General features: G+C 41.9%; 1 protein-coding gene across 2 annotated transcripts; it reads left to right on the top strand.

Annotated features, from left to right (window-relative positions):
• Positions 1–38: 38 nt before the first annotated feature.
• abcg2d (ATP binding cassette subfamily G member 2 (JR blood group)) lies at positions 39–22,674 on the top strand. Of its 2 annotated transcripts, none has more exons than XM_065003874.1 (16): positions 39–6,879; positions 9,471–9,703; positions 12,795–12,854; positions 12,967–13,081; positions 13,278–13,430; positions 14,239–14,396; positions 14,781–14,932; positions 15,098–15,196; positions 15,828–16,078; positions 17,400–17,482; positions 18,999–19,088; positions 19,547–19,671; positions 19,998–20,152; positions 20,948–21,037; positions 21,238–21,365; positions 21,918–22,674. In XM_065003874.1, exons 2-16 carry the CDS (start codon positions 9,474–9,476, stop codon positions 22,063–22,065), a joined length of 2,037 nt encoding a protein of 678 aa, XP_064859946.1. In that variant the 5' UTR covers positions 39–6,879; positions 9,471–9,473; the 3' UTR covers positions 22,066–22,674. The 2 variants fall into 2 exon arrangements, with proteins under 2 accessions (XP_064859946.1, XP_064859945.1); XM_065003873.1 differs by having other exon boundaries at positions 9,456–9,703.
• The last annotated feature ends 387 nt before the right edge of the window (positions 22,675–23,061 follow it).

Raw genomic sequence — 23,061 nt, 5'->3', positions numbered from 1 at the left:
CAAGTGACATGAGTGTCGATTGGAACCATTGGAGGTAGGAATCTCTTGACGAGAAACTATGGGCAAGGAGAAACGAGCATGTTGAAATCTATAGTCAAGAGCAGCTGCTGTACCTGGAAAAAGGAATCGGACAACCTCAACCATCAGTTTCTCAGGAGTTGTCTGAAATTGTATCTTAATTTGATCACTTTTGTTGCTGAGAATTTTCCTACACCTTAGGAAATGCAGATGAACTTAGTGATTTACATAAATTCACTGAAAATACACACTAACACACTGTTATATAAACAGTATTGCACTTTTCATGTAGCCTACTTTTGGCCAGCTAATAACTACAGATATTTTTTTTGCTCTGACCAATATAGTTCACATTAAGATCCTACATCTGTAGGTTATGGAAGTTCACATTCACCTGTGCCCTCATGCAGTCTTCAGATGTGTATCAAAGTTGATGTGGGTGGGAACGCTTCTAGCTATGGTGTACATTGGCGTGCGGGCTCGCCTCATGTATGCACGCATGCATCAGTCAGTCTCACGAATGCTCATGGAAATTCTGGTTTGTTTTGTCAGGGAGTGCCTCTTGCATATCCCTTGCACTTTGGACCAAATATAGAATATCTCCACTAAACAACTGTTTTCTACACTTGCTGTATCCTTTTGTCAATTAAATAGATTGTATCACCCCTCTTGCTGTTTGTTACCTTGCATTATTATTATTATCATTATAACTTTGTAAGCTACTTTTTTCTTCTTTTTTTCACCTTTATTTAACCAGGTAGGCCAGTTGAGAACAAGTTCTCATTTACAACTGCGACCTGACCAAGATAAAGCAAAGCAGTGTGACACAAACAACACAGAGTTACACATGGGATAAACAAATGTACAGTCAATAACACAATAGAAAAGTCTATACAGTGTGCGCAAATGTAGTAAGATTAGGGAGGTAATGCAATAAATAGGTCATAGTGGTGAAATAATTACAATTTAGCAATTAAACACTGGAGTGATAGATGTGCAGAAGATACATGTGCAAGTAGAGACACTGGGGTGCAAAGGAGCAACAACAACAAAAAATAACATGGGGATGAGATAGTTGGGTGGGCTATTTACAGATGGGCTATGTACAGGTATAGTGATCGGTAAGCTGCTCTGACAGCTGATGCTTAGAGTTAGTGAGGGAGATATGTCTCCAGCTTCAGTGATTTTTGCAATTCATTCCAGTCATTGGTAACAGAGAACTGGAAGGAAAGGCGGCCAAAGTAGGAGTTGGCTTTGGGGGTGACCAGTGAAATATACCCCTGCTGGAGCACGTGGTACGGGTGGGTGCTGCTATGGTGTCCAATGAGCTGAGATAAGGCAGGGCTTTACCTAGCAGACTTATAGATGACCTGGAGCCAGTGGGTTTGGCGACGAATATGAAGCGAGGGCCAGCCAACGAGAGCATACAGGTCACAGTGGTGGGTAGTATATAGGGCTTTGGTGACAAAACGGATGGCACTGTGATAGACTACATCCAATTTGCTGAGTAGAGTGTTATGAGTGTTGTAAATGTGTGAGTGTTGTAAATGACATCGCCAAAGTCAAGGATCACTAGGATAGTCAGTTTTACGAGGGTATTTTTGGCAGCGTGATTGAAGGATGCTTTGTTGCGAAATAGGAAGCCGATTCTAGATATAATTTTGGATTGTAGATGCTTAATGTGAGTCTGGAAGGAGTGTTTACAGTCTAACCAGAGACCTAGGTATTTGTAGTTGTCCACATATTCTAAGTCAGAACCGTCCAGAGTAGTGATGCTCGGTTGAAAGGCATTAATTTAGTTTTGCTTGCATTTAAGAGCAGTTGGAGGCCACGGAAGGAGTGTTGTATGGCATGGAAGCTCGTCTGCAGGTTAGTTAGCACAGTGTCCAAAGAGGGGCCAGAAGTATACAGAATGGTGTCGTCTGCGTAGAGGTGGATCAGAGAATCACCAGCAGCAAGAGCAACATCATTGATACAGAGAAACCCAAGTCATGTCTCACTTTACTCTTGTATAACAGTCATCATAATTTGACATAGCATATTTTATAAATCCTACTGTATATAAAACATCTCAAAGAGTTTTTAATTGCTTTTTTCACCTTCAACTTTATTTACTACTTGTTCTTTTTGACTTTTTATTTGGCATTTGATTCTTGATTGATATTGATATTGTACTTAATTGTCGAGGAGAGTTAGCGAGTAAGCGTTTCACTACTGTTTACACCTGTATCCAATAAACTTTGATTTGATTTTGATACAATCATCATAGTCTCTAGTAAAATATATATATTTTTACTTGATGAATTTGTTCCGAATTTAAATATCAACAACAATTTGATGGGGAAACAGATTTATTTTATTTTATTTGTCTTTTTTCAAAATGTTATGAAATGCTGATGGACTGTTTCATAATTTTCATAATCTGGCGTTATGAAACTAATTATGACTTGATTGATGATTTCCGACTGTAACTGGGAAGTATTTACTTTCTTATACATTATACCCTCCCTTTTCTCTTATCAGTTAAGCCCATGTTTACACAACCACATAAAAAGCAAACCAGAAATAAGTCACAAACACACACACCACGGGTACAAATACGCACCTTGGGTCCCTCCTTGTCTTGGCTACTGAGATACGTGATGTCGTGAGAGAGCTGTCTGTTGAATCTGACAATTAATCTTAATGGTTGAATAGTCGTCTCAAATAAAACTGTGAAGGACCTCGACGTTACTCTGGTACCCTGATCTCTCTTTTGACGAACGTATCAAGACTTTTTCAAGGACAGCTTTTTTCCATCTACGTAACATTGCAAAAATCAGAAACTTTCTGTCCAAAAATGATGCAGAAAAATTCATCCATGCTTTTGTCACTTTTAGGTTAGACTACTGCAATGCTCTACTTTCCAGCTACTCAGATAAAGCACTAAATAAACTTCTGTTAGTGCTAAATACGTCTGCTAGAATCCTGACTAGAACCAAAACATTTGATCATATTACTCCAGTGCTAGCCTCCCTACACTGGCTTCCTGTCAAGGCAAGGGCTGATTTCAAGGTTTTACTGCTAACCTACAAAGCATTACATGGGCTTGCTCCTACCTATCTCTCTGATTTGGTCCTGCCGTACATACCTACACGTACGCTACGGTCACAAGACGCAGGCCTCCTAATTGTCCCTAGAATTTCTAAGCAAACAGCTGGAGGCAGAGCTTTCTCCTATAGAGCTCCATTTTTATGGAATGGTCTGCCTACCCATGTGAGAGACGCAGACTCGGTCTCAACCTTTAAGTCTTTACTGAAGACTCATCTCTTCAGTTGGTCATATGATTGAGTGTAGTCTAGCCCAGGAGTGTGAAGGTGAACGGAAAGGCTCTGGAGCAACCGCCCTTGCTGTCTCTGCCTGGCTGGTTCCCCTCTTTCCACTGGGATTCTCTGCCTCTAACCCTATTACAGGGGCTGAGTCCCTAGGAGGGGTGCGTCACTTGAGTGGGTTGAGTCACTGATGTGATCTTCCTGTCTGGGTTGGTGCCGTGGCGGAGATCTTTGTGGGCTATAAGTGGCCTTGTTTCAGGATGGTAAATTGGTGATTGAAGATATCCCTCTAGTGGTGTGGGGGCTGTGCTTCGGCAAAGTGGGTGGAGTTATATCCTTCCTGTTTGGCCCTGTCCGGGGATATCATCGGATGGGGCCACAGTGTCTCCTGACCCCTCCTGTCTCAGCCTCCAGTATTTATGCTGCAGTAGTTTATGTGTCGGGGGGCTAGGGTCAGTTTGTTATATCTGGAGTACTTCTCCTGTCTTATTCGTTGTCCTGTGTGAATTTAAGTATGCTCTCTCTAATCCTCTCTTTCTTTCTCTCTCTCTCTCTCTCTCGGAGGACCTGAGCCCTCGGACCATGCCTCAAGACTACCTGGCATGATGACTCCTTGCTGTCCCCAGTCCACCTGGCCGTGCTGCTGCTCCAGTTTCAACTGTTCTGCCTGCGGCTATGGAATCCTGACCTGTTCACCGGACGTGCTACCTGTCCCAGACCTGCTGTTTTCAACTCTCTAGAGACAGCAGGAGTGATAGAGATACTCTTAATGATCGGCTATGAAAAGCCAACTGACATTTACTCCTGAGGTGTTGACTTGCTGCACCCTTGACAACTACTGTGATTATTAGTATTTGATCATGCTGGTCATTTATGAACATTTGAACATCTTGGCCATGTTCTGTTGTAATCTCCACCTGGCACAGCCAGAAGAGGACTGGCCACCCCTCATAGCCTGGTTCCTCTCTAGGTTTCTTCCTAGGTTTTGGCCTTTCTAGGGAGTTTTTCCTAGCCACCGTGCTTCTACACCTGCATTGCTTGCTGTTTGGCGTTTTAGGCTGGGTTTCTGTACAGCACTTTGAGATATCAGCTGATGTACGAAGGGCTATATAAATACATTTGATTTGATTCATAATGCCGACAAACTGGTGACTCCAGCTCTCTCTGCTTGTTTTCTCAATGTGTATTAGCATGAATTGTCATCCGTCACCTTTCCTCTTCTCTAAGCAAAGTATGAGGTGTTACCCAGAGTCAACATAGTTGGGCCTTTGCCATTACTAGTTTATGGTGTTGACTGTGAAGGACTGCGTTCCAGACATATTTTACATATATTGGTATGTGATACTCTGGATGTGTTTGTTTAGGAAGTGTAGAATAGAAATATGTTGTTTTGTCTTTATGAAAGATATAATTGAGTATGTGTGTGATTACTGAAATGTTTTGAAGTGATTGCTTCCCAGCAGCAAATGTTAGAGGGTGCAGGGAAATGCTTGTGTTACTATAGCGCCTAACAATGCAGCAAAAATGTCTCACAAGTAGGTCTACATAAATAATCATAAAAAACAAGAAATCACGACCGTCAGAACGAATCCAGTTGACAACTCAAATAACACTGTATAAGTAATCCAAATGCAATATTTGCCTATATACACCAAAAATATATAGACTACTTAGAATGATATGTAGAGACCTACAGCAGTCAGGGGGACAGGAAAACTTGTGGCGAGGGGGAGGCGGTATTTGTCACAGCACTTTTTAATCAAGTGTAGAAGCAACTGATTTAGTTTAATAAAATATATCGACGCTTAGTATTCAAAAGATTTGTCAACTCGCAGAACATTTTTATGTCCTTCATATCGGAGTGCTGCTGCAGCGCTTTGCGTGTCTTGATTCACGAAAATCGCAGGTCGCGCGATAGCTCAAGGCGCGCTCTCTAATTTCCTCTGGTATTTAAGCAAGCTTGATAACACATCACTCCCCCGACACAAGCAAAAACTGTTACATAAATGTCGACACAAGAAAAAACGTTTACAAAAATGTAGAATTCTTAATACCTAAACATTAGCGATCTGACATGACGTATTGCATGGAAACGATACTATTTTTCGGTCTGATCAACTCTAGATTGGGCTACTAACAGCAGCATCTGTTAGCCTACTATGCGCCCTGTCCCTCTTGCCAGGGTAAACGAAGCGGTTTTAAACGTTGTATATGTATAGCCCATTTGTTTGTGAGAACGTGAATGGGATTACATGTGGTTTATATTAAAACCTGGGCTGACTAGGCTATCTATACTTTTTCGATCCAAAATGATTAACGGGAATGAATAAACACAATAGCTGTTATAGACTGAGTACATTTTTAATTAGGCCTACCATTGGGCAGTACAACACGATTCAAACCTGCACAAAGCAAGCTCAGCCATGTGCGTTTTATTATCCAATCATGTTGCTTTCTCTGTGTCTGTGTCTAGGAACCCCCCTAGTCCTTTAAAACGTAATTCATATATAATTTATATGAACAAATACAAGGTTGCTGTAGTTTGACAGAGTTTCCATCATCGTCAAGGCCAGGAGTTAAAAAACAACAACATTTGACATGATTAGGAAAACTCTGGTCCCATCATAGCCCATATGAAACCTTTTTACAACAGATTAATTACGTCATACCATTTAAGGTCCGGAGTTTTACCTGATTAGGTTACCAGATCAGGTACAACTACGGGCCTCAGAATTGTATTATATTTTTGCCACGCTACTTTGGGACCTGTGGTGTCACCTCGGACAGCAGTAGATACAGTGAGCTATGTCGAGAATCCAATGTATAAATAATAAACAGTGTAACAAAATGCAATCAATGTAAAGCAATAGCCCGAGATATATTCAAATGAGCTATGTTAAGAATACAGTAGGCCTATGTGAATACACAGTGTGACAAACAGTATAAATATAGTCATTTTTATACAGTCGTTTCAATTTATCTAATTTTCTATTGAAATCCACTTAAATTAAATGTAATTCATAGTCCTGAAATATCAGTTTGGAGATGATCTCAATCATTGGGGTTGTGCTCTAGATACGAATGAGAGCAATTGAAAGATAGTTTTTTTGTGTGAAAATGAGGCAATAATTAAGAATTGCTTATTTGCCCATGCTTATTTGCCAATGTCCTGGTTGAACCATTCATGCACACGCTTTGCACAATTTAACAGCATGGCTCGGTTTGGGAGGCGCCCATACTGTCATAGGAAAGATCTCAAGTATATATCCTCGCGTCCTCTCTCCTCGCCTCCTTCTCAAAACCCATTGGATGAGAAAGCCAGAGGTCCCGCCCCTCTGACCTTCTCCTCCAATGGGTTTTGAGAAGGAGACCGAGGAGAGATGACGCGAAGAGTATCTATTGAGATTTCTCCATAGCCGCTTCTCTTATTCAACACCGGTAGTATAAATTCATTGGCCAAAGCGGATCGTTGGTCAAACGCGTGGTTTGGTTCGGTCTTTTCTAGTACAAGACTGGAGAGGACTGTAGAAATTTCAAAGTTTACAGGCGGGTATGTATCCGTTTTGCATGATATTTTCAGATGGGATATATTTTATTTTCGGATGTGCTACATCATTTGGAGGCTAAATGCCATGCATAACGGTGACATGATCCTCCTGGTGAATTCTTTAGTAACATCCTGCTTATACATGCTAGTATTATATAAAAAATAGCGGGCGCTGATGATATTTTAGTTCCAGACGATGATTCAATTTTATTCAAGTTTTTGTAAATGACGTACTCCAGTGCATGCGTGTTTGGTAAAAGAAAACATTGAGTTATTTTAGCATTTTTGTACAATAAAATATTGTTGTTTACTTTACGTCTTATGAAATGAAGGCTACATACTTTTTTTTCACGCAGAAACAACCTAACGTTACTTAGTCATCCATGCATTGCATTCCCAGTTGAACCGTTAGGGTCACCCATTCAAACCATTCAGAAATCATATTTCCAAGGCCTACGATTATTCGTCTTCATGGGACAAATGTGTCTGTATTTCTCGTACATAATCTGTCCTGCTTAATCTTTTTATGACAGAAAAGTCAATAAAAAAGGCTTAACTTATAAACTATCTTCAGTCATGGTAAAACATGAATATATCATTTTCAATTAGTCTAGGCTATGATATACATTTGTAGCAATTATGCTGAGAGTGTGGTAAAAGAAAAGTAAGCACAATGAATGTACATGTGGAAAGTGGTTGAACTAACTACATTTCAACGCAGGTCTGCTCACTGGAGGAGTATACTGTTTTCCAGTGTCTATACATTCCTATAGGATTAAATAGATTCAATTATTCGGTTTAATTTGTCTTCAACAAGCCTATCCCAGAGCAGAGGTATTTAGAGTGGTATAATGTATTTATAACTGCATTTGAAAGCGATTGGGTGTCTCTCCTCACTCTAGCTTCTCTATTGCTTCTCTCTGGAGCGCTTCTCTCTCTTTCTCTCTCTCGAGCTTCTCTCTCCGTCTCTCGAGCCTCTCTCTCCGTCTCTTGAGCTTCTCTCTCCGTCTCTCGAGCTTCTCTCTCCATCTCTCGAGCTTCTCTCTCCGTCTCTCGAGCTTCTCTCGAGCTTCTCTCGAGCCTCTCTCTCCGTCTCTCGAGCTTCTCTCTCCGTCTCTCGAGCTTCTCTCTCCGTCTCTCGAGCTTCTTTCTCTCTATGTACCAGTCCACCGCAAGGTCGCATGACATTCATTTAGACTGATCCTAATTAAATGTGCTCAGATATGCAGACAATGTGTCCAATGTTTCCACTTCTCCACATCTAAATGTATTGCGTAATGATAAATGCATATCCCTCCCTTACTTGAAGCTCTCAGATTCATACACCAAAGTATGTCCTAAAGGCATCAATAAAACACATTAAAAGTCCTTCTATTTATCCACTAAATCTCAAATTAAGTGACACCCTATTTATCCTCCATACAGTAGTGCACTTCTTTTGACCAGAATCACTTTGCTCAGAAGTAACTCAATCATCAAGTTTGCAGATGCCACAACAGTGGTGTGCCCGATTTACCAACAACGATGAGACAACCTACAGGGAGGAGGTGAGGGGAGTGGTGCCAGGGAAATAACCCCTCCCTCAACGTCAACAAAACGAAGGAGCTGATCGTGGACTTCGGGAGACAGCAGAGAGAGCACACCCCCATCCACCCCGACAGGGTAGCAGTGGAGAGGGTGGAAGGCATCAAGTTCCTCGGCGTGGACATCACTGACAACCTGAAATGGTTCATCCACACAGAGAGTGTGGGGAAGAAGACGCAACAGCCCCTAAGACCCAACGGCTTGGACCTTAAGACCCTCACAAACTTCTACAGATGCACCATTGAGAGCATCCTGTCAGGCTGTATCACCTCCTGGTACAGCAATTGCACCGTCCGCAACCGCAGGGCTCTCTACACTGCCTGCCCTACAAGACATCTACAGCGCCCGGTGTCACAGGAAGGCCAAGAAGATCATAAAGGACCCGAGCCACAACCTGTTCACCCGCTACCACCTAGAAAGTGGAGACAGTACAGGTGCATCAAAGCTGGGACCAAGAGACTGAAACACAGCTTCTATCTCCAGGCCATCAGACTATTAAATAGTCACCACTAGCCGGCCTCCGTCCAGTATCCTGCCCTGAACCTTAGTCACTGTTACTGGCCGACTACCACCTGATACTCAACCCCGCACCTTAAAGACTGCTGCATTATATACATAGTCATTGAAGACTGGTCACTTTAATAATGTTTATTCTAGTCAAGGCTCATCCTATATAATTACTGCTGCACACACCTTTTCTATTCATATATTGTCCACAATGTCTATACACACCATCATATACATAGATATTTATATTCCGGACTCTGACTTGCTCGTCATGATATTTCTTAATACCTTTCTTTTTATTTTGAGGGATTTGTGTGGTTTGTTAGGTATTACTGCACTGTCTGAGCTAGAAATACAAGCATTTCCCTGCACCTGTGATAACATCTGCAAAGTATGTGCACGCATCAATAACATTTGATTTGAGTGGTGCACTACACAAGGAAAATAGTGTATCAATTTCAGACCCATCCCTTGACCAATCCCCACAGGTCTCACCCCTGCAGATAATGACCGATCGAGCCAATCACATCAGCGTCGCCATGACTGAAGACGTCACGTCCACCAACGGGACGCCCAGGACCAAGGTCATAACCAGCAGCACCATGGTGGAGCTGAACAAGCTGCAGCCCCGGGGCTCCACGGTCAGCTTCCACAGCATCCAGTACAAGGTGAAGCTGAAGACTGGACCGCTCTGCAAGAGGAAGAACACTGCCAGGGAGATACTGGTGGACCTCAAGTGAGTGGAGTTAGTGGATCCTTTGGTCTCATGTACACACAGACACAAGCAGACAAACACACACTTTCAAAGATGCACACACACTCTCATGTATTCTACACACAGGCTTCCACCTTGAAACATGCCCAAACGCACAAGTTGTAGTGATACTAATTGACTAGTGGATGATTAAAGTGAGTTTGATCACATGTGTACACACACACACACACACAGTCCTGTGTGGCTCAGTTGGTAGAGCATGGAGCTTGCAACGCCAAGGATAGGTTTGATTCCCGCTGGGGCCACCCATATGAAAAATGTATGCACACATGACTGTAAGTCCCTTTGGATAAAAGCGTCTGCTAAATGGCATACAATGAGTAAGGTTACATGCACACAATAAGGTGATTATTGTGGATAGTCAGATTAATATAATAGTTTGAGGAAAATGTTTACATGCTTTGCCAGAAGAACGATTTCCCTAATAATCCTGTTTACATGGATACATCTGAAGTCAGGCTACCTGATGGCACTCTGTTAAATGCAGAAAGTCGGCAATTAAAATTAACGCTCAACCACAGCGACCATGTTATTTTTTTGGAAGCATATTTGATTCTGAGTTGGGACATATAAAGTTTGTATGTGAAAACTACTTCTAAGACTCATACATTCAGTTGTTCCAAACTCACTTCACTCGCGCTAAAGAGGGAGGCTCACTCGGCTGGTGCTGGCACATGCACAGATCAAATACACAGCTGGAACGCAGATTAAGGTGTTTACATGTCCTAATAATTCCAACAATTGCTCAGAAAACCAGTTTTTTTTAATTGGCATATGCTTACTTCGATTTTGACCTTACGCCGATTTAAGATAAGCAGAGTAAGGTGTTTACATGGCTATTGCATAATCTGCCTACTGCCATTCATCAGTTTAATATCAAATTATTACTGTGCATGTAAAAATACTCAATAACTAGCTACAATAACACACACACACACACTGAAATGCAAGTGGACCTGAAGTTAATATACACTTTGACCACCCAATTACATTTGGTGATTATGAAGCTAATTCGATGTGGATTTATTGACAGATTCACCTCTTTCTCGCTCTGTGTTGAGCCTGTTTGCTTGTCTTTCTTGGTACAGCCTCAGTGTATTCCTGCCCACCACCACACCCCTTTACAGTGGTGTAAAGTACTTAAGTAAAAAATACTTTAAAGTACTAATTAAGTAATTTTTGAGGGTATCTTTACTTTACATATTTTTGGCAACTTTTACTTTTACTTCACTACATTCCTAAATAAAATAATGTACTTTTTACTCCATACATTTTTCCTGACACCCAAAAATACTCGTTATATTTTGACAAGAAAATGGTCCAATTCACACACTTATCAAGAGAACATCCCTGGTCATCCCTACTGCCTCTGATCTGGCGGACTCACTAAACATAGATGCTTTGTTTGTAAATGATGTCTGAGTGTTGGAGTGTGCCCCTGCTGTCCGTCAACAACAAACAAATGAGAAAATTGTGCCGTCTGGTTTGCTTAATATAAGGAATTTGAAATTATTTATACTTCTGATACTTACGTACATTTGAGCAATTCCATTTACTTTCGACACTTAAGTATATTTAAAATCAAATACTTTTAGACTTTTACTCAAGTAGTATTTTACTGGGTGACTTTCACTTTTACTTGAGTCATTTTCTACTAGGGTATCTTTACTTTTACTCAAGTATGACGATTGGCTACTTTTGGCTACCACTGCCCCTTTACTAGTCAATTAAGGGAGTGTTAACAAATTAGGAATGCTTGTGAGTGTCATTGATGGATCTAACTCAATTATAGGAATTAAGTTTGCTGCCTCTCCAATGCTCATGAAGAGGTTTTAGGTGTGTGTGTGTGTGTCAGAGAGAGCGTGAAAGTGAAGTGAAACCAAAAGAGGGAGAGAGATCATTAACACAAGTTGACAAAACATACAGGCCTCTCCATTTGAGATTAGGGCTCGCATACTCAGACCACAATGAACAATAGTGCAGCGGAACATTCAAATGACTTTTTTTTCTGATGGCATTAAATGTACTGGACATTTCCCAGGGAGGAATGCGTCATTTCACACAAGTTTTGGTCCGTTTCCCCTAGTGTTAATTATATGATATTAAGCATGGTTTCTTGCGTGTAATCTCTTTGATGCACTGTGGAGCAAGCTGCCAAGGAACCAAAGGAAATGCTGTCACGTGATTCCACACTACAAGCCTTTATAATTCAGCTTTTTAATTCAGTTTTTATATGACAGATACTTTTTTTTATACCAATTGTGCAAATGTTCTTTGTGGAATCACAAAATTTGATTATGTATTCTTGTTTTGGACCATTATACAATGGTATAGATAGAACTCATTCTCAGATTGTTGGAGGTCTTTGGGGTCACCGTATTCTTTGTGCTGTTTGAATCGGTTAATTGGAGAACCAAACCTCCTCCTTTTCCTTCTGTCACTCCTGTGATTCTTCCGTGTGTATGACTATGCTATAGAGACAATGTTTACACATTAAAACCACAAGCCCTTGACACTTGATAAACTTGCTGGACTGGTGTGATAACTTTTGCCGCCGTATGTAATGGATTGATAAGACATTTGTGTAACATTGTGCGTATAGAAAGTAGATGACAAAAATGCTTTGCCCATGACTTGAATGGGTGCTATAAACCTGTCGTAAGGTGCTATAAATCTAGCATTTCATTTGATGATAAAATTTCTGTCCTATAATTCTTGGTCCATAATCGGCTTTTTTATTGGTATTGATTCAATGTTAGGTTCATCTAGCTTTGATTTGACCAACTTAGTCCAACAGTTTGAAATGCTTATGAATGACTCAGTTGTTGGTACACATATCCAAATCCATTTACTGATTTGCAACTGAACTGTAGGCCTATACTCTTATTGATTTTTGTAAGTCTTTCATAATTTAGAATACAGTGCTACACTTCTCATTGGTGTAAAACATGATGTAACACCATGTGTGTTGATTACATGTTTATTATGGTATATATGTGGAATGTTTCAGTGCAACTTAAAATATCTTGTGCGTTTTGTCGTTGTCTTGCAGTGGCATCATGAGACCGGGTCTAAATGCTATTCTAGGACCCACTGGAAGTGGAAAGTCCTCGTGAGTATTTTGTTGATGACAACGGTTTATCTTGAAGGCATTACATTGCTTGTTACAAAAAAAAAGGTCCCACAGGTTGCCATAGTGATTATTGATCTAACGTTATGGTTAGGTTCCTGGACGTTCTAGCAGCCAGGAAGGACCCTTCTGGTCTCTCAGGGGAGGTGCTGATCGACGGGGCGCCACAACCACCCAACTTCAAGTGCCTCTCCGGCTATGTTGTCCAGGTAAGTCTATTGGCTACCTGTGGTAAATATTGTCGGAGACCATGGCGCAGTTAGAAGAGCATATTCAAAGGAGACATGTACAACACAACTCTAGGGTCCAACAGCAGGAAAAAACAGTATAGCTACAGTACTTTTTTCAAAGCTGACCATATTACCCCAGTCAGTGACCTCTGACCTTTGTCTCTGACCTCACCAGGACGACGTGGTGATGGGGACTCTGACAGTGAGGGAGAACCTGCGATTCTCTGCAGCGCTGCGTCTGCCCCGCTCCGTGCCCCAGAAAGAGAAGGACGCCAGGGTCAACGACCTCATCACCGAGCTAGGCCTGACCAAGGTGGCTGACGCTAAGGTACATTGTAACATAGAATGGAAATGTTGAGACGGCTGTTCAGGACTGAATTCATGGTAGTTTTATGAGCCTGTGAGAGTCAAATCCATAGAATTGGGAATTTGAATTTGAGTAGGACTAAATGCAGTTTAATAGGATCTCTATGATCAAACCGTCCACAGTATTTTCCCTCCACTACACTGAGTATACCAAACACCTTCCTAATATTGAGTTGCACCCCTCCCCACACACAGGGATGCTGGCCCATGTTGACTCCAATGCTTCCCACAGTTGTGTCAAGTTGGCTGGATGTCTTTTGGGTGGTGGACCATTCTTGATACACACGGGAAACTGTTGAGCGTGAAAAACCCAGCAGGGTTGCAATTCATGACAAACTCAAACTGGTGCGCCTACAACCATACCCCATTCAAAGGCATCTTTTGTCTTTCCTGTTCACCCTCTGAATGGCACATATACACAATCCATCTCTCAATTGTCTCTAGTTCTAGAAATCCTCAATTAACCTGTCTCCTCCCCTTCATCTACACTGATTCAAGTGGCTTTAACAAGTGACATCAATAAGGGACCAAAGCTTTCACCTGGATTTACCTGGTCAGTCTGTGTCATGGAAAGAGCAGGTGTTCTTAATGTTTTGTATACCCATTGTAGATATGCAGTAAAATTGCTTCCTTCTCACCAATGTCTTCCAATGTCATTTTGAAGGTTTCGGGCCATATGAGGGCTATCATGTCATAGAAGGCTGTGGTACCATACAGCATTTGATAGATGTCCAAGGGCTATCATGTGATGTGATTGTGTTCCTCCCCAGGTTGGTACCCAGATGATCCGGGGGATTTCTGGAGGGGAGAGGAAGAGGACCAACATCGGCATGGAGCTCATCATCGACCCCTCTGTTCTCTTCTTGGATGAACCCACCACGGGCCTGGACGCTAGCACCGCTAACTCTGTCCTGCTGCTGCTCAAAAGGTATCTGTAGCTCTAAACTGTTACTGTAACGGGCCTGGACGCTAGCACCGCTAACTCTGTCCTGCTGCTGCTCAAAAGGTATCTGTAGCTCTAAACTGTTACTGTAACGGGCCTGGATGCTAGCACCGCTAACTCTGTCCTGCTGCTGCTCAAAAGGTATAGCACTACTATTCCAAGAAGGAATGCCATTTAATTTAATTTCGATTGATTCCTAATGGGTGGGGTTTGTGGTAGGTATCCTACATTTCATATTTGATGCTTTTCTTATTCCCTTCCCTGTTTAATTTGCACCACATTTGTCCTCTAAATGTCCTACCTTTCTTATTGGCTACCCTGTTAAATGTAGACCTCCAGGCCTTTTTTCATTGTCTTATCTCCTTTTAGAATGGCCAATCAGGGACGCACCATCATCATGTCCATCCACCAACCGCGTTACTCCATCTACCGGCTGTTCGACTCCCTGACCCTGCTAGTTAGCGGCAAACAGGTGTACCATGGGCCGGCCCAGAATGCACTGGACTATTTCGCCGACATAGGTAACCTTCAATACCAATACTACACACAAAGTATAAGGAGCTACCGTTGATGTGTTGTTTAAGAGATAAAGGAAGTTAGATTGATGTAAAAGTCCTGAATGGGACAAAGCAGAATAGAGATTGATATAGGGGAGACTAATGTTCACATGTGTTGTTGTATCCTAGGTTACGCCTGCGAGGCCCACAACAACCCAGCCGACTTCTTCCTAGACGTCATCAACGGAGACTCTACTGCCACTGCTATGAACAAGATTCAGGGAGAAGGTCATTTTCACACACACACACACACACACACACACACACACACACACACACACACACACACACTAACAAACAGTGTGCAGTATATGAGCCCAAGTCTCGCAAGCACCTGAAAGGTGCCTTAGAGCCCTGGCAGCATAGTAAAAGAACAAGGGCCCCAGCGCTCTAACACAAACAACATCTGCCCCTGGGTCAGTAAGATTAGGGGTGCAGGAGGCTTGGCGTTGCCCAGACAGGGACAGGGGTTGGAGGGAGCGGGCGGCTGATGCTGCAGCCAGGGCCTGAGGCTGGAGGCCAGGCAGTTGGATAACCCCCGTTAATCCTATCAGCTCAATGTGAAAAACCCTCTGATCTGTACTGGTACAGTAGGATTTGTTGGCCTTTGAGAGGCTACGGCTAATGCTAATAGCGACAGGAATACACTATTGGTGTGGATTGTGGAAGGAACCGTTTTGGTACAATGGGAGTAGTCAGCCGAATCTCGGACTGGACTTCAATGAATTTGTATCTGGGTCTTTTGCACTTAGGATAAGGGGATGGATTGAAAAATGGGTTGTTGTCATGGGTGAATTAAGGGGTGATGGTCTCCAACCTTTAACAGTGTGTATTGACTCTCGGTTCTCTCCCCTCCTAGACATTGACTTTGAGGAGCTGAGTGGCTCCAGGCAGACCATCGAGGAGCGTCTAGTGGAGGAGTACAGGAACTGCTCCTACTTCAGAGACACCCAGGTCGAGCTGGAGAGGATCACCCAGGGAAAGCAGTACACCACCAAGCCCACGTCCCGTACCATCACCTACAACAGCTCCTTCTTCACCCAGCTCCACTGGGTCCTAGGCAGAACCTTCCGGAACCTAGCGCTGAACCCCCAGACCTCCGTCGCACAGGTTAGAACACACACCGATACAGACGCACACACACACACACACCAATACTCACCGGATTTCTATTTGTGGGTTTAAAGTTTAAGAGGTGCTGTACCAATGTCCCCTAAACTCATTTCAAACACACACAATTGGGGAGAGGATTCTCAGAATTTAAGGGTATTGGATTTAGCTCCGCTCCTATCACCAACAACCTTATGACCGGACTTACCCTCCGAGCAAGACTTGAGAATAGTATGATTTTTAATTGCAGCCCGCATACTTTTCTCTACTTCACAACAAGCTCTTTTGCGCTTAAAGGGTGACAGAGATGGAGGGAGTTCTGACGACTTAGTGCCCTCATTAGTCATCCAAGGCAACAACATGCCATCAGAAGTATCTCACTTCAAGAATTATTAACAGCTAATTGGCCTCATAGTAAATCGACAATAATCCCAGGCTGGGGTCTGGATCTTAAAGGCTAGAGGGCCGGAGACCTAGCTAATCAGCTTTGCTGACTGTTGTGACCCAGCTGTTGCCTCTCCGGGCCTAGAACTGAAGTGATATCATATCTGGCCACAGCCCCCAGACCTTTGTCACATGATCACGCCATGACCCGCGCTGGGCTTCCACATGAGGGGCTTGGGGAATGAGGTGAAAAAGGCTCAACCTTATTAGCTTATCCTCTCACCCTGGGAACCGCGCTGGGGCCGGTTAGGCCTGTCATAAAATGTAAATCGTCAGGATTAAAACAAATGTCGCTCTGGAGATTTCACCCTTTCTCTCTTTGTTTTCTCTTTTTCTTACCCGACATGGACTACCGGTCTGTGGATGAGAATGGATGAGGGAGAGCGCTGATTCGGTGTAGTTTGTGTGGGAATATACCTAGTTTTAAGAATGTCCACTATCTTTAATGGACTAATCATGTTCTATCAGGGTTCTTAATGGACTAATCAGGTTCTATCAGGGTTAGACCCTTTGCCTCTGCAAGGCCAGGATAAGTAGTGATACTTCTCCTGACCTTTGTATTCATCATAGCATCTTACCTAACTGTATTTTAAGAATATAATATTGTTTTCTTCTCTGAGAGAGAGCTAAACCCTTTTTTCTATAGACCTAAAGAGATGTGTTTACATTCAAATGTGCCTGGACCTATGATCAAAATGGGCTCCTTCATGCGACTGAAGTCTCAGTTGTGTAAGGCATATTGCCAGACATATAAGATTGTTTACTCCCCAATGCCACGGCACATTGCGGGTCATGATGTAAAATATGACGTTATGCTTGTCTGATTTGCTGACCTTTGACCTGGCTACTAAACTTACAATGTTTCTCTTTTGGGCAGCTGGGAGTCACCATTTTTCTGGCTCTTATTGTGGGTGCCATTTTCTTCGGGGTGAAGGACAACCAGAGTGGAATACAGAACAGGTGGGGGAACCATTTTTATCACAACACCTTAAATCCATCTCAGAATGGGACGTAAAGGTGATCTGATTTCGATTAATCTGTAGACTGAAACTGATGGGAACCCATGGGGCAGAACAACGGCAGTGTCTGCCTGTAAAGGTTAGGTTAGTAAATGACTGCTTTGGGAGAGAGATGTTATAACAGGATAATGCAGATATATACACTACGGTTCAAACGTTTGGGGTCACTTAGAAATGTCCTTGTTTTTGAAAGAAAAGCAAAAAAAATTGTCCATTAAAAGAACATAAAATTGATCAGAAATACAGTGTAGACATTGTTAATGTTGTAAATGAGCTTTGTAGCGAGAAACAGCTGATTTGTAATGGAATATCTACATATGCGTACAGAGGTCCATTATCAGCAACCATCACTCCTGTGTTCCAATGGCACGTTGTGTTAGCTAATCCAAGTTTATAATTTTAAAAGGCTAATTGATCATTAGAAAACCCTTTTGCAATTATGTTAGCACAGCTGAAAACTGTTGTTCTGTTTAAAGAAGCAATACAACTGCCCTTCTTTAGACTAGTTTAGTATTTTTTTGCATCAGCATTTGTGGGTTCAATTACAGGCTCAAAATGGCCAGAAACAAATAACTTTCTTCTGAAACTCGTCAGTCTATTCTTGTTCTGAGAAATTAAGGCTATTTCATTTGAGAAATTGCCAAGAAACTGAAGATCTCGTACAATGCTGTGTACTACTCCCTTCACATAACAGTGCAAACTGGCCCTAACCAGAATAGAAAGAGGAGTGGGAGGCCCTGGTGCACAACTGAGCAAGAGGACAAGTACATTAGGGTGTCTTCAACTAGTGTATTAATCTGCTTACAATAATCAGGATTTTGCTCATTTATTTTATTGGTACAATCACATCTGGGTTCAAATAAATGTGTATTTGAGTTATGTAGTATTTAGAAATGTATTTTTATGTGTATTTGAGTATTTTCAAATACATAGCCCAAACAATTATTTTTATTTGAGTATTTGAATGGTTATTTGTAAAAAAAAAAAAAATAATAATAATAATAACAAAATAATAATATATATATTCTATCAGGGTTCTTAATATATATATATATCAAATATATATATCAAATACTCAAATACACTCCCATTTATTTAACCCAGGTATTTGAAAATAGTATTTGAAATACTGACAAATACTTTCCAAGTGTATTTCCAAATACATTAAAATATTCAGCTACCTGTCTTTCAAATAAACTGTATCTGAATACTTACTTTGAATGCATGTGAAAGTAATTGAGATATTTAAAATAGTATTTGAACCCAGGTCTGGGTCCAATTAGACCTACAGTACGACTCCACTCCCTGGGTCCCTTTAGTCTGTAGGTCTGATGGAGTACACACACAGCAAAACATCTAGCATTCATTTCAATAGGGGTTTACCCCCTTTCATGTCATGCATGACTGGGCAGAACATAAGGATTTCATGTCATGACTTGATGTTTCCCCTCTTGTAGGATTGGTGCTCTTTTCTTCATCACCACCAACCAATGTTTCAGCACGCTGTCCGCTGCAGAACTCTTCATCACAGAGAGGAAGCTGTTTGTGTACGTACTGTAGTAGACCAGTGGCACCACTATAACCTGGAATATGGGGGTGTGAGCATGCGGGTCTAGCCAGATTAGATGTAGACATGGTTTGTGTGTGTCTGTAAGTTGTTGTTCGTATGTATACGGTTGGATCTGGAGTGGAGGAAAAATGAAGAAAAAATATATTATAAAACAACAAGTCTCGCACTCTCTATTATATATATATACATGTGATTATGAAGACACTGTCTCTGCCTAAATACTTATCAGTATGAAACGGACCAACAAGCATTTGTTTACAGCTACATTAGGTTCACTGTTTGACCTTTGTACTTCTAATTAGTCTGTAAATGAGCATTTTCAGTATGAAATCCCCCGGCAAGCATTAGTTCCAAATGGCCCTAGCCAAGGAAGTTATAAAATAAACCACTCAGTATGAGTTCATCTAGACTTCTTGTCTTTGTTGTCCCCAACAGCCATGAGTACATCAGCGGGTACTACAGAGTCTCAGTCTACTTCCTGTCCAAGATCCTGTCTGACATCATCACCCTGCGCACCATCCCCGCCATCGTCTTCAGCTGCGTGGCCTACTTCATGATAGGTGGGTTGGATGCACAACATGGGAATGAGACATTTGCATTTATGAAGATTACATTTGAATTGTCAAGATGGAAGGAAAGTAGAGGGACATAGAGTAGACGTTGAGGTAGCTAGCACACAAGCATTTCCCTGCACCTTTTATACCTGCTGTATAAACTGTGCGTGACAAAAACAATTAGATTTGAGACGGTAATGGCACAGACAGTAAAAGGTCAAGAAAGGTCAAGACGGCTCTCAAACCCTCTTTGCTGAGGGGCATGTACCCTACCGCTCAAAACCAGACTCTGAAATGATCTTAAAATTCAAGTGTGTGTGTCTCTCCTGCAGGTTTTAAAACCACTCCAGCAGCCTTCTTCATCTTCATGTTCACCGTAACCCTGGTAGCCTACACAGCCACCGCCATGACCATGGCCATCTCTGCCGACCAGAGTGTGGTGGCAATGGCCAACATCTTCATGACCATTAGCTTCGTCTTCATGATGGTGAGTGTAGGGACGAGGGTGTAATGCGGTGGCCACATTTGCGCGGTGGGGTACTCAGGGACGTGCAGGGTGCACCTGAGTTGTATTGCAATGCCAGTTATGGTTCAAGTTCAGCGCTGTCCCACTAGTATTATTTGCTAGTTATGTATAGACATAAAAATAAACTACCGTTGCATACCAAGGTTACACATGGATATTACAGTGGAGAATGGCCGTCATCTTTTCTAGCCTTGGATTAAAGTGATGTAGGATCTGTGGTGTTATTGTCTGTCTTTCTGTTTGATCTTTATTGGTCAATTGCACACGAGGTCCCAACCGAAATTGGACTTTTAACCTCACTCCTCTGAAAGACCCATATGCATACACGCCAGGTTTTGTAGATATGCTGGGGGCTGCCACACTGGGCGCCCGGGGAGCTGTTGTTGTGGGGAGTTAAGTGCCTTGCTCAAGGGCAAAACGGCAGGCAGCAGTATCTAGGATTTGATACCAGCAACCCTCCGGTTGCCAGCTCGGTTGCCATATTAGTTCCTGTCAGACCCGGGATCCGGACTGGCAACCCTCCAGGTGCTGGTTTGCCATTTTAACGCTCCTGTTGCCGGTTGCTGGCTCGCCGCTCAACTCTCTCTTTGTGGCTGTGTTGGATCCGATAACATTATTGTATCTTGTTCTGCTTGTTGGGCTCCTTCCATTTTACCAGGTCTGTCTTGTAAAATGGCAATTTCCTGGTCAAATTGTAATTTAGGGGTTGGAACCTCAATGTCATTGATGAATTAATATTTATTGATGTGTTGTCAGATCTTCTCAGGTCTGCTGGTGAACCTGCCCAGTATCATGAACTGGCTGGCCTGGTTGAAGTACCTCAGTATCCCTCGCTACGGTCTAACAGTAAGTACCTCAGTCAGCCACAACTTCTTAATTGATCTAGTGAAATGTTGCCATTCTGTATTAATAAGTTTCATTTATTCAACTTTTATAGCGCTATTCATTACATATAGAATTGTTTTAAATATTAATATATTCCGTATGTTATTATATACTATAATAAAACTGTAATATTAAGTATTGTAACATTTCTTAATGACTAGGCCCTGGAGATCAACGAGTTTGTGGGGCTGAAGTTCTGTGAGGACCCTGCCGTTCGCACCACCATGTCTCCTGGCTCTGGCATGATGACCAACTGCAGTATGAACACTACTCACACTCTCGGGATAACGTGAGTAACGTAATCCACACACATACACACACTGTGGAATTTATCTTTAGATTTTTTGCTTAGAAATAGTGATAGATGTTGGTTGACTTAAATACGGTTTATACAGTATATAACTAGTATTATCAGTAGGCTACAAACATGCTGTCATTAAGTGCAGTGCCTATGATCACTGTAGTACCTCTAGCACCATCTACTGAGGAAGTCATTGTAGATGGAACAGCAGTTGTGTTAGCTAGATCCTCTACCGTACATTAGAGAATGGCTCATTTCAATAAGGCATCATTACTGGGTATCAATAGCAGCGAAGGCTGAATTATTTGATACAATTAAAAAATATATATTAGAGAATAAACACAATAATTATCCTACGACACAATAAAATTTGACCCACCTGAGTCCTTTTCAGCCGAAAACTCAAATTAGTTCAGGTTCATTCAGTCCGTTTCAAAACACTTTCTTCCTATTTAACTTGACCCAGCCTTGCTTGTCCACGGGATCCCATAGATACACCGTGGTGAGCGTTTGTTTGGTCTTCTCTCCATCTCATTCCAGGTGCACAGGGGAACAATACCTGGACTACCTAGGAATAGAATACACTACATGGGGCCTATGGGAAAACCACGTTGCCTTGGCAATAATGACACTCATTTTCCTGGTCATCGCCTATCTGAAGCTGCGGTTTATTAAGAAGTTCACATAAGAAGTGTCTTACTTTGCCTTACAATTCACTCCTCTGTGGTTATATCAATGACAAACTGCCCGTAGTTTCTCTCAACATACATATGTTATAACATGAAGCAGTGTGCCTATGGTTTGCACTGAGACAGGTTAAATGGGTAGTTCAACCAAATTACATATTCATTTCCTGCACAAGTGGAGACTGCAATCCATGCTTTGGCTTTGCTGAACTAGCTACACTAGCACTGTAAATGAGTAATTTGGCTGAACTGTCACTCTAACGTTCAATATCTATGCATGAATGTACATTTTCACCACATGAATATTAATGTGGAATCTTTGCCCTCCAGTAGTCATTGTTCTCATGTTGACTGCTGTGTTTATTTGGTAGCATTTGTTCCAGTCTAGTACGAGACTGTCTTGGTATTTAGTTAATCGTTTCTATTTATAGAGGAACTGAACTCATTTATTTGAAAAAATTCTGATGTTGAATTATGTAAAAATTATGAATGACTTTTATTAGTGCATTTTTTGTGTGTAATCATTGAATTGTTTGTTTCTATTGTGTTTATTACCTTTTTATCTATACTAGTTTTTTGGAAACAATGCTTTTATAAAAATGTTCATGTAACTTTGCGAGTGGTAATTATGTACCTACCAACAATGTATAGCCAAAATCAACGATACCAACCGTTAACGTGGTTCCAATGGACCATATGCAAGAAATGCCTGACTCCTAGAACACATACAGAGGCCTAAATGCCTGACTCCTAGAACACATACAGAGGCCTAAATGCCTGACTCCTAGAACACATAGAGGCCTAAATGCCTGACTCCTAGAACACATACAGAGGCCTAAATGCCTGACTCCTAGAACACATACAGAGGCCTAAATGCCTGACTCCTAGAACACATACAGAGGCCTAAATGCCTGACTCCTAGAACACATACAGAGGCCTAAATGCCTGACTCCTAGAACACATACAGAGGTCTAAATGCCTGACTCCTAGAACACATA

Source organism: Oncorhynchus nerka, linkage group LG18, assembly GCF_034236695.1.
Source record: "Oncorhynchus nerka isolate Pitt River linkage group LG18, Oner_Uvic_2.0, whole genome shotgun sequence".
NCBI classification, from domain to species: Eukaryota; Metazoa; Chordata; class Actinopteri; order Salmoniformes; family Salmonidae; genus Oncorhynchus; species Oncorhynchus nerka.
This window is presented reverse-complemented; position numbering and strand designations above follow the sequence as displayed.